Source organism: Anser cygnoides, chromosome 3, assembly GCF_040182565.1.
Source record: "Anser cygnoides isolate HZ-2024a breed goose chromosome 3, Taihu_goose_T2T_genome, whole genome shotgun sequence".
Lineage (NCBI taxonomy): Eukaryota > Metazoa > Chordata > Aves > Anseriformes > Anatidae > Anser > Anser cygnoides.
This window is the reverse complement of record NC_089875.1, coordinates 43,492,330-43,505,398: the sequence shown is the minus strand read 5'-3', so window position 1 is coordinate 43,505,398 and position 13,069 is coordinate 43,492,330. Positions and strand designations below refer to the sequence as shown.

Below are 13,069 nucleotides of genomic sequence, written 5' to 3'. Positions count from 1 at the left end.
TTTCCAGCTCCTCTTATCACAGAGCATCAGTGAATGATTTTCTGTTTTTAGCTTTCCTATGGAGGTAAGAAGACCCTAACAGTCTGCTACCACAGATAAGGAATGAAGCTATACAGAAACCAGTGTTTTAAAATTATCAGTTAATTTCAGAAGGTCAATTTGATATGTCTAAATAGCCTCCCCTGTCTTCCCTCCAAGAGTGCCACATTTATTCGGATCACCATTTCAAACAACCTCTGTTCATTTATGAGTATTTGTAAAAATTGTTTCACACTTCTGAAAAGTCACAACACACACATTTGGCTCTTAGCATGAGGAACACTGGAACGGCTGTTTTAAGCTAGTTGCCTAGAATCACACTAACACTTCTACTGGAGAAACTTGGATAGAATAAACTTATCCAGTGCAATATTCAACTGCTTATATCCCAAGACCATCCTTCTCTTCATAAGGCTCCCCCCACCTCATTCACTGTCTGTAACAAATGAGGCCAAGGTCTAAGAGACAACAGCCCCTAGCAGTACAACCTTAATTCATTTCCAGAGCAGGGCCATAACATTATGTGAATGCAGAAGGCTCTTAAAGGAAAAAATAACATAAGATTGATTACTCAATTAAAGACTTTCATAAAACCTTATATACAAAACAGAACAAAGAACATACAGATGATATAGCAATGTTAATATTAGTTTAGTGTGCTGTATAATTTTTCAGGCAGCCATATGTAGTTTTTCATTATTGGATTATGAAGTTCAACAATTAAGTAGGCCGCTATTTCAATCATTCTTCTGCTGATTTCAAAGTTATTTCATTCCCTTCTACATTCCCATAGACCATAAGTGTTAGAAACAAATCACCCTCTCCCTAACCTTAACTATTAGGATATTGATTTCACAGTTTGTCTTAGTAATTGGGAAAAGTATAGCATGTAATTGTCATTGTATCCCTTATTAATTACTTCGTAGGGAGTATTTAAAGTGCTGTAAGAATAACCATGGGTTTTGAAGTCAAAATGGATTATTACTACTATTAGTTTGACTCAGCTTGCTAACTGAATACCTAAAGCGTTATATAAAAACAGCTAACAAGCTCTCCAACAGAGAAAAATAATTTTTTTAACGAGTATGTTTACTTCGCTAAAATGGATTCCTCTAACTGACAAATAACAAATTGATCGAGGGCACTTTCTGAAAAGAAAAAAAAAGGGGGTTGCAACCCTATTTCAAATAAAATAAAAATCTAAGAAACTAACAGTGGTACTTATAAATCCAAAAAGAAGCACCAATATGGCTTTTAGCTGGTACAAAACCACAAAATTCCATGGCTAAAATGGAACTAATTTATATGACTCCCTGTGTCACTAAGGCTTATTTATTTTAATGTAAAAGTGCCAAACCAATCAATTTCACATTTACATGGAAGTTACACCTTACTGTTTCACAAACACTGCCCAAAGAACAGATACTGCAGTATACTGGTATATCTAAGATGATAATTGTAGCTGCTTCCTAGATCAGAAACAGAGAATCAATTACTTTATGTCCGCAATCCAATAAGTATTCATTTATTTATTTATTTTGCTGTGGATCTATTGCCAAGCTAGCTTGAATGAAAAACAACTGAACATATTACATGCAATTTCCTATTAATTATTCAGTTGAACCATTATCTAACTTCTATTTGTAATACCATAACTGATTCCACTGGATGGAGAATATGTATTGGGGCTAGTATTGCAGGAGAGCTTTTACTTCATTTTTATAGTTCTTAATTTTTTTAAATCCACTTTAAAGAATAATTAAAAACAGATCTATATCTTAAGGTTTTAGTATTTAAAAGTTACCTTATTGTGCTCTGTAAATACATTTAATGAAAATGTTGTGCTCAATTTCTGATATTATGAAAGTCCAGAAATAAAAGGATACAAAAACCATTGCTTGATTTGGTAAAGCTCTCATATAGACACCAATTTAACTGTTTGAAAAACAGATTTTAGTTTAAAGTTATTTTAACACATTTAAGTGTTTATATCATTTGGGGGTGCTGAGAGCTGACAAAAATATGACTTTTAATCTCTAGATATCATGCATCGCTATGAATGGTTTGTTAGGATAACAACAAAAAGTAGAAAAACTGGATACAATTTAACATCAGTTCAGTGCATCACAGATCTGAACTACTAAAGGGGACGTATGGATAGAAACAGTCATTGGTGTCCACCAGTTGTGTTGCACTGAAGTTTTCCTTTACTACCGCCATTTCAATTCAAAACATTTAATCTTTCTCAATAAAGAGACAATATGTATATGTAGCAGTACAATAAGTAATTGCATTCTCCCAACTCAAATGTTTGAAACAATCGCTATTACTGTGCATGTTTGTTCTCAGCTGCAGCAGTTCTCTCACACGGTGTCACAAGGAGAATGAGAACCCACCGTGCAACCTATTAAAACCACATAATAAGGCATGAATTTCACATAATTGTAAGGATTTGATTAAAAAGCAGAATTTAGTAGCTTAGTTTTCCTTAGACTCGCTGTGTAACTACATGAGACATACGTTTATTTCCCTTTCTCTGACTTTCTGAGGTGCCTCCCGGAGGTAAGCCCTGGACTCCACTAACACTCTACATCAATTACAGAGCGAGCCAGAGACACTGGATAAGATCAAATGGTCTAAAACAACTTTGGTCAAAGAAGTCGAGACAAACACTTCCAAGTTACGACATCTCAGAAGCCTATTAACAGTAGTCACACAACAAAAGGGAAAGAAATGTCATTTGAAAAATATTAATTGGGTTTTTCTTTAAAACAGTTTCATAGCACAACAGATGTGTGCGACTGCTTATGGCAACCTCAGGTGATAAGGCTGCTGCCACTTTATCATTCCTGGTTTTAGGGGAGTAATAACTGCCTGGCAGTCCCTTCAGAGAAGAGCTGAAGCTGACAAGCCCTCCTTTATGAAGATACATTCATTGTCCTTTGATCTTTGTTACTATGCAGTTTTAAACAGAATCTTGGCATCAGTGAGCTGACAAACAATTTTGAAGCCTCCTAAAAGCCTCTACACCTGCATTGTTGTATGAAAAAGAGAAGAGGAATACAGACAGGACACATGCATGAAAGGAGTTAGTCAAGAAATAGAAAAGGAGAAAAAAACACAAAGCAACCAAGATGTTTGGCTTGTGTGATCAGTGGGGCAATAACAACCCCTGCAGTCTCTGCTGATGGAAAGCAGGACTCAAGCAGAGCAAGTCACGTTTCCAAATCCCAGAGAATAGGAAGACAGCCACATCAAAAGATAATAAATATGGGGAATAAAGGCTTGAAAAGCTATTGTCAATAAGGAAGCATCACTTGGAAAACAGACGAATAGGAAAGATTTTTGTGACATTAAAGAGAAAAACTTTCTAAATTCACCACGAGTCTGTATGAAGAATCGGAAAACCTAGGGCTGGGAAAACCAACATCTAGGATGAAGAACTTATTTTATGCTCCAGCTTAAGAAATAGAAATGGAAAGTAACAAAGAGGACAAATGACGTAGCAAATACAGACCTATCTCTTTGAGCTCTGAAAGAACTGAGTTCAGATTGAAACCTGATTTTGAAATAATCTTTAAGATAATGAAGAGACGAGATTAGGACTAAGACCTCATCATATCAGGAGACCCAGGAATCAGTCATGAGGAAGTAGCAGGTATAAATATACATGATTCAATCAACTGAATCTAAAATTAAGTTTGACTTCATATATAGGTCATTTAATGACTTACAAATATATCTTCTTTAATGAACAGAAAAAAAATCTGCTGATCCAAATCAACAAAATCAAAATACAACAATCGCAAACACTAAAATCTCTTTGTAGGTCAGTAACAGCATCTTTGGAAATACAATAAAAAAGGGAAGAAATGATATTTAACTGATTTGTAAAGCACATCCACAGGCCCTTTATTCATCCCTCCACTAGTCAGATTTGGGGGGCAGCTGACCGTTTCAAAGATTTCAAGGCTACCAAGAGCCCTTCTAACACTTTCCATTCTTTACTTCAGTGGGAGGACTTATGATATTCTCCAAAGCAGCTCCCCATTGCAGTAAAAGACTTTCAGTTAGTATCTCCTGCATTCTTTGAGACAGCATAAAGATACCAGGCTACAGATGACTACGAAGCCAGCAGCAAATTTCAGCAATTGCACAGTATAGCAACCACCGAGACTGATAGTACACCAATCTTAAGACGAGTTCAGTGAAATGCAGTTCTGAAGGTACATTTTAAACTTTGCTATATGAAACTTTCATCCATTTCTCTTTTACAAAAGAAAAATGACAGATTGACCATACTTCTGACACAGAAAGATAGAAATACCTCAAGCATACTCTAAGTGGTTACGTGTATATTTTACTTCAATTGATGGACCAGTTGAACAATTTGAAGCCCTGGATCTTCTGTCAGCTACAACACATCTGTTAGGTTGAACTGCGTGTGCAGGTAAGTGAACTGAATGGTACAAAGGCTGTCCATAAGTGTTCTCTGCACAGCACTATCATTGAAGCTACATTAAAGACATTTTAAATACCCTTCTCCACCTAAGCAGAATATGCACTTGCTGCACAGTAAAAGTCTTCTCAATCGTGCCTAGAGATCTTAACTGCCAGAGAATGTTAGTTCATAGGAGGTAGTAGGGCAATTTGAGTAACTGTGAGAATGATGCACATCTTCAGATGGAACAGGGAAAATTTTCTTTATAAGTTACCTTGTTTACAAAATCTATCATATTGACCTACACTGCATCTTTATATCAGCTACAGATGAAAGAATCAAAAAAAAAATAAATCAGTGAACAGGATCTTGAGAATGGTAACACTACAGTCGCTCTATGACAACCTTTTTTTTTTTTTTTTTTTTTTTTTTTAACCTTCCAGACACTTGATCTGTCTTACGATCTTGTAGAAAATACCCTAAATGCTGATAATCTAAATCAATAAACCATGCACAGGATACCATAGCATTTCAAAGTCAGTATTAAAAGTAAGCCAATTTTGGAAAGAAATAATTGACATACAGTATTATCTAAAGGAATTTTCCATCATGGGGGAGGAAATTTTACTCAAAGTTTTAAAGCAATTAACTCTTCCCAAGAATGTGTAATGACTGGAATAGAAGTGCCTAATTTAAGGAGAAAAATCAATAGAAGCAATCTTTTATAAAAGGTCCTGGTAAACCACTTAATAAATACAGGAAGACTGTTACGATTGCCAGTAGAATTCCACAAGCAGAGCCCAAGGAGATGTCTAGTATAACCTGAAAACTGCAGTCATCTCAGTTGGCTACCAAAGATGAAAACACTCCTCTCCTTTTCATGGCTTGGTGCGTCACATATTAAAGATAAGGTATGGGCTGTCCTGTTCCCTATGTCGGGGTTCTGTTTGCTGGTGCTGCCACCCTTCCGAACATAGGAGTGGCAGAACGTTCACAGTGAGGGGGTGAGCCAAAAGGTCTTACTGTGATGCTGACCCCAATATTAGGGCTTGCACTTAAATGTGATGGCCCGGGGTTAAACATCTCTGCTGCTAATCAGAGTTCTGACACAGTTCAGTTTTGGCAAGAGTCTCCATACATCAGGCTAAATCCCAGTTCATGTCTCACATTTCCTGAATCTAACAACGCTATAAAAATACAGTAATCTGACGGGAACAAAAGTTAAGCATTTTCTCCTTTGTTGTTGTTAGGTAGATAGGATTAATTTATGCAAGCGATGTGGCTTCCAATTAGTATCATTATAGTTTCTTAGCAATAGCTCCCTCAGTTACCTTTACCAAAAAAAAAAAAGTAATGGAACTTTCAAACTACAGTTTTCAGGTATTTGCATTCTTCTCAAGTTAGTAGCAGGGCCGGCAATTAGAATTTGGATGCACTCAAACTTTTACTTGTACAAGCAAAAGTTTAGTTTCAGATTTTTCTGCTTTAAGGTACTTCAAACATTGCTAGCTCAGCACTGTCACGCCACCAATTTTAGACAATGGCTTCTTTTTAGTCCAGAAGGGGCTTGGCCCAGGGGAACTCTCTCAATTCAAGGGACCAAAGAAAAAAAAAGAAAAAGTGGCCTACGAACTATTGCATGAGCTTATGGCAAAACGCCCTTGAGAGAAGATTTGAACTCTTCCACTAAATAAACACTTCCATACTTCCTAAAAACATTTTTTCCAAACATTCAATACTCTGATGGTTATTTGTTAAAGTCTTAGAAACACAATTGTCTAGTAAGATCACAATCATTCAAGAAGAGTAAGTATCAAAACTGGAAAATACAGAAAGACATTACATTTGCTTCTTTCATAAGAGTTTGCAAAGTTCAAGAGAATGAAATAACCTCAAAAGAAATACAGTAGTATTTAATAATGGCTCCCAGGTAGCCTCAGGTATAGGTATAAAAACATTCCAATTTTAAACATTACTAGCAACAGCAGGAAAAAAAAAAGCACACAACACAACTGTTCACAAACAAGTGGAAACTACCACTGCTACTTCTCCTACAGTGGTTGTACTTGGCCTTCTGTTTCTTGCCCATCCCTGCAAATTTTGCCTTAAGTTTTGTTCATTTTCTAAACTTCCTACAGTTTTCTTGCACACTTTTATATATAATGGAAGATGAACTCAGACAAATAAGCTTCAATGGAATAAGAAAGATTCTAACTGAATGCAACACTAGAGTTTAAAATGGATTTGGAAGTACTTGAATTCCTTGATTGGATTTGACTGATTAAGGAGATAGTGTCCTTGAGCATTACTGTGACAACACCAGCAAAGCAAATTAGAAGGAACATTGTTATTCTCCTGTTAAAATCCGTGTAATTCCAGCTACTGTGCTGTAGTACTAGGTAATAGTGACAACAGAAGAACATATTGACAATTCTAAAGGGAAAGACATATCATAGAAACAAATATGAGACAAGAATACTTATTCAGATCTGAGTATACAGACTAGCACTTCTGCTCTGAAATCTGTAACTGTAATTTAAAGAGTTTATGTTTTAAGTAGACATTTCTTCCTTCTATCTAAATATCAGCCTGGTGCCACGCAAATAATTATAATTTCTCAATTTGTGCATGATTATTTAATTGCTGGAACAATCTGAAAATAGTAGGAGCTTTGTTTCAGGTTCATTAACTCTACAGGATAGCAAACGAAAGGCCTTATCCCATGATTGCTTTTGCATATACTGCTATCAAGACTATAGGTAGAAGGATCTACATATTAAGAAAGTAATGGAATGCACTGACTGAGAAAAATTTCCCTGGTTTCCTAATCACTCTGTAACATTCATTTGTAGGCATCTTTAACATTCCAAATAATTTTCATGCTGAAATAAATTAATACAAGACATTTTGCAGAAAAAATAATAATTGTTAATAGTTCATTGTTAATATTCACAGTATATGCATGCTCATAGTTTGTTTTGTTGCTTGCTTGTTTGTTTGTTTTTTTTTAATATAAAGGGCTGATGGATTAGAGATTATTTGTGGGTGAGCTAACAAACAAAAACAAGTTAAGAACTTGATTAAAAAGATCTCCACTTCAGCTGTCTATGACAAGCAATGGAGTAGGAAACAGGGAAATGGATATGCACAAGTTTTAGCTAGTAAGCAGCTGTGATTACCAAGAGAGTTTCTTCTTTCTCCAAACTGCTGGTAATTTATGCCTTTCTGCCTTTTTCTCATTCCACCTCTCGTTAATATATTTTACGAACAGTGCCACACGTCACATTTGCCAATTGAAACTCTCAGTCTTGTTACTTGGTATCTTTACATTGCTTTCTGTCTGCTCTATTTAGATTTTAAACATTTGGGACTGACAAACTCAAAACCTTCTGTATATGAGATCCCTTTCGAATGACGCAACTAAAATTACTATTCTTATTTTGGGGGGAGGTAAGAAGGGGAACAAGGTGCTTTCCATTTCTGTGAGAAGCTGATATTTGAGAGGAAAGAGACATTAAAGAAGTTTTTTTTTTTTTTTTTTATACTAGAGAGATGAGGCTGAAAAGAACTGAAAAATACTTCGGCGCTTTTCCTGTATTAGAATAGAAACAGCTTAAAAATCCGTTTTCCTTAGTAATTAGTTACACAGTTTTAAAAAAATGCAAAAAAATTTACAAACAAGAACAGCTTTTGCAGATTTTTCCCAGTTTGGTTCTACTCCTCAGTTAAAAGTCCTCCTACACACAGACTGAGTGCCATTTATCTTACACTGATTTGGGATTTTAACATTTCGTTTCTAAAAACATATCTAAGAAGATATAAACAATTTATACAGTATGTATTTTTCTATCAGGGACTATAAAATACACGTTTTACCTTCAATATAATAGGATTGGCTCATTAGGCTCATATTCTGTAAACAGCTTGGAAATGTATACCAAACAAGTCAGTGAAAATTCATACCCAGAAGCAGATGGTGAGAATAGCAAAGCTAAGCAAAGAGACGCTTAATTGCACATTCTATCCAACTAAGCAAAATGGTAGTATTCTATATTCACACACGTTTACTTTAGAAAGGAAACCAATGCTTCAACACGCAGGTTGAGGCAGGGAAGGGCACTTTTGTGTCATTCATCAGGCCAATGACTACTTGGAGAATTGCCACCAATTAAGCAGTATTCGTGTACAGCTGGCACCAACTTCACAGAGCTGCATGCTATGTAAAATTTCATGGCTTGTTGTCTTGCCAAAAGCAACACATCTAATGTTTTTTTTTCTGTTAAATTAAAAATCAACAAGAGATTTAAAGATGGCCTTTTACAAGTGGACAAGTAATTCAATTTACTGTAGTACAGTTCTCATTTAGGATGAGCCAAATTAAAAATGCCCAGAAAAAGTGTGAGAAAAACTTATTACTGTAAAGTTTTAAAATTTTACCTATTGATCTACCTCAGTAATAATCAAAATGGAGAGAAGAGCAAAAATCTTTGTCACAGAAAAAAAGGAATACTGACAACAGAACATTGTATTTCGTCCATGAAAACAACTGTACAGTCACTGTAATAACATCTACTACACCCTTCTCCAGAATCTGTGATCATCTATTTCATGTTGCAGCAATATTTTTTTTTTGCTTTCATTGATGATTTCATTGATGCAATTTAATATTTAATATGAATAAATTAGATATCTACAGAAAATAAGGAGGACAGTTAAGACCTGGTACTGTGTATGTCCAGAACACAGTATTTTCCCTATTTCCCTACTTGTGCTAAAATTTTGATGTAAGAAATTAAAATAATAATACAATAGTAATGCATAATAATAAGTAATCATCATCATCCTTTCCCATAGGACAGGAGTCGGAGAAGCTTCAAGGAAATAAAAGGTACAGTTTTCAGAGGATTCAAAATTTCCGAAATTAGTATTAAAATATAAAATTATCCTGTGGAAGGAAAGAAGTCATATCAGCTTCATTTCTAGCATATCAGCTAGATTTCCCTTTAAATGGGAACCTGTAAGGAATTTAATCTATTACAAGCCAATAAGGATTTCAGAAAAAAGATTGCTTTAAGAACTTCAATACTATTACCACCAAACATGACAGACAATGTCAACTTCCTGACAGTCACAAAAAAAATAAAAATCATGTAAACTGTGGAGGCAAAATGTCACATTGAGGACTGTTGCTTGTTACCTTCTAGGTGCTCCATCCTCGTGTGGCTGAATAATCACCACTTTTACTGTCACTGATGTACGTAAAAGGTCAATCATTTGTTCATGAGTCAAAGTTGCCACAGCCACTTTACAGATTTCAACCAGGCGGCTCCCTTGCCTTAGGCCTGCTTTCCATGCAAAACCAAAGGGCTCCACATCTGCCACTATCCCTTCAAAGTTCACGTGGAATCCAAGCTGGCCCAACCCATTCCTCCGAAGGGTCATTTCTGTGGTTTCACATCCTCTGGTCACTATCTATAAAGAAGTATCAGATTGTTAGAACATTCATTTCTTTGGACAGACAAACGCCACTTTTCAAACCTTGTAAAGCCATTTATGGCTTGGCATTTATTATCTTCAATATACTAATGTTAATAATAATTTTGACATTTGTAGTTGAAGGTTTCTGCATAAAACAAAGGGAACAGAACACTTCACAATATTAAAAACTTACAACCCCAAAGCAAGCAGCTGTCCTGTGTTAAATTCCTCCCCCCCCAACATTAACACAACACCATTTATATCTTATTGAAAACTTAACAGCTGCTTTTGCTTCAAAACACAAAGCAAGCAAAATGTTATCCTGTCAGATACTTCATTCTTGTAGGCTGACTGACTGCAGGTGTGCAGGCATTTTTTCTTCAGTATTAGAGTATTAGTATTAAGCTTGAGATATAACGTGAGCCAAATTGAGTGAAATGCTTCAGCTCTAGCAGCATCTCTTCTATAGACTTTAACAATGAAGACCATTTTGATTTATTTTCACTTGTAGTCAGGTTCCTAACTGCTACTACCTCTGCATGTGGACATTACTGAAATGGGATAAGATTTTTAATGTCACTGGGAAAGTTAAAAACAAGACCAAGTTTCTTCATATTCAATTAAAATTAATTGTCACTACATAGACTAGCCAAAAACCCTCAAATTCAGATTTTGTTAAGCAGGCTCATTTTTATATATAATGTTACAAAACCTCAACAGCTTTGCCCTCTAAACCATAATCTTACAACAGTCTATATGCTGGGATACTTTGCCAGGTTCAAGCTGCACTTGAAATTCATGAGCTACTCTCATACTCCATTGGCGTCACAAAGCCAGTACAAGGCTATGTATGAGCTACTGTAAGGTTGCTGATCTGAGGAAGCTGGCCCACACTCATGCTTTTAACCTGAGAAAATGAAAATTTTAAACTCTTCATTAGTTTCCCTAAATTTTTGTCACAAATTTCCAAAATATATGCAAAACTTAGTCACACAGTGAAAAGAAGAACACTCTAATAAGAGCTGGGAGTCCCATTGAGGGATGGAATTTTATCCTTATTCTATCCTTTCAAAAGCACACAACTTTTTTTTTTCCCCTTTTCTTTAGGGAGGGAAGGAGGCAGACACCTCTCTGTTGTTATGAAACAACCACAGAACATTGCAGAATAAATGCAACAGTCAAGGAATATGGATTTCCCCAACTCAGAGCAGTCAGAACATCACCTTTGAGTTGAACAATTTAAAGTTATAAGAGAAGAAAGATGAACATTCTTGCCATAGATTAAGCTAGTCCCAAAGCAAAGGTAAAAAGGATTCCAGGAGATCAAGCCCTCCACAAGCACATCCCCTAAAATGTGACATGGCATATTACATAGTAATGTCACACAAAACATAACACTGCTCCACTTCAAAATAGGTCATTCTGTGTACTTGGTTGCTATTTCTCTGAACACATGGCTGTGCATGAACTAAGAGATGGCTTCTCTGAATGCACTCAACATAGATGAAATTAAGACATATCCTCTAAATCTTATGAAGAAGGCAAGGAGTATTTTTACCACACAGGCTTCTACTGAACTTTAGCCTACTCAGATTGATGTCCAAAGATCCATTAAGCATTTTCATTTAATCCTTCTCTTAGCCATCCTATATTGTCCTAAAGCTCAGATCCATTGCCTTTTCTGTCTTAAAACCCAGCCAGACAAGTTCATTTATAGTTTACTTCTCCTCCTCTCTACTTTATATCACCAGATTTTCCTTCCCCAGTACAGATCAGACTCTAGAACGGTAAGTCCCAGCTTTTTCTACTCCAGAACTTATTCTTTTGGTTCAAACCAAGATCAGTCTGCAGCTTTTCACATCTTTGCTTAATCTAGATATTCACAGAGGTATCCTATTCATCTGGATAAAAGTCAGCTGTATTCTTGAGTCATTTAAAAGGGTTTTAAAGTATACATCTGAATTGTGGCATCAGAGTTTTAAATACTTTTGAGCGGTTGTTACAGTCACCTCTGAGCTACTATATCAAAATGTAGATAAGGAGCATTCAACTTTAAAAAATTACTAACTTTTAGGAAAAAGGGTTTTTTTTGTTGGTGGTGGTTGTTTGTTAGGAAAACTTTATTCACTGAAAGGGATGTGAAGTATTGGAACAGGCTGCCCAGGGAAGTTGCTGAGTTGCCAGACCTGGAGGTCTTCAAAAAATGATTGTCATCGCTGCTGACAGCAGAAGTTTTCACTAGAAATTTGAACCTTTGTTCCACCTGTATTAAGTAGGTGGAAATTTTTATTGTCTATTTAGCAATACGTAATAGAAGTGAACTAAGCATAGGCTATTCTTCAGAAGAAAATTATCCGTGCAAGGAAAGCGAAGCTGAAGACCCCAATTAAAATAATAATATAACAGTGAGGAAAGGAGTCTAGACATTCATCCATTGATGGTTAATAGTACTTTGGAAGAGAAAGACTAGAGCAGGATACTGCACTGTGCTAGAAGTGGATGTAGAACTACAGAGGCTCTGCAGCATCATCTGCTATCCAGTGTGAAAGTGGTAAGCATAATGATTTCCATTCAGAACAAGTTTCTCTAATATAAACAAAACCAACATGATCTACATCACTTAAATCAAAATCAAAGGGAAAAGCATAACCACATGATGTAGATGCATCAGCAGTTTTACTTTAGAGCTCCTGTCAGTACATTTGTACTGACTGGAATAGTTAGTTACAGGACAGGTGTGCTAACATGGTCACAAGTGTCTGAAAATCTTTATCCAGTCAGCTGTAAAAACTGTTATTAATTGGTCTAGTTTTCTTCACTTTCTGCAGTTACTCAGCGTAGACAAAACAAATCAGCAGAACCACTTGTGGCAATTTTTTCTAAAATTCACATTTTTTTTTAATAAAAAGTCAGAGTGAATATATTTTACACATTAAGGTTTTGTGTATTTTTAAATAAAGATATGTTTCCACCTATAAAGGTTTGAATTGAGAAAGGCTACAGCAAGAGAAAACAAAAAGCTTAGTCTTTCAATCCTGATTTCAATATTGAAACCATCCATAGCCTTGGACAAGTCTATCGAATTATTGGTATTCATTTTCTCATCCCTGA

General features: G+C 35.7%; 1 protein-coding gene across 5 annotated transcripts in view; it reads right to left on the bottom strand.

Annotated features, from left to right (window-relative positions):
* SIPA1L2 (signal induced proliferation associated 1 like 2) overlaps positions 1-13,069 on the bottom strand; it is a 139,425-nt gene that overhangs the window by 42,043 nt on the left and 84,313 nt on the right. For all 5 annotated transcript variants that reach the window (XM_048047245.2, XM_048047247.2, XM_048047249.2 and 2 more), the window contains exon 10: positions 9,678-9,952. In XM_048047245.2, coding sequence (XP_047903202.1) covers positions 9,678-9,952 — 275 coding nt within the window. The remainder of the gene's footprint in view (positions 1-9,677; positions 9,953-13,069) is intronic.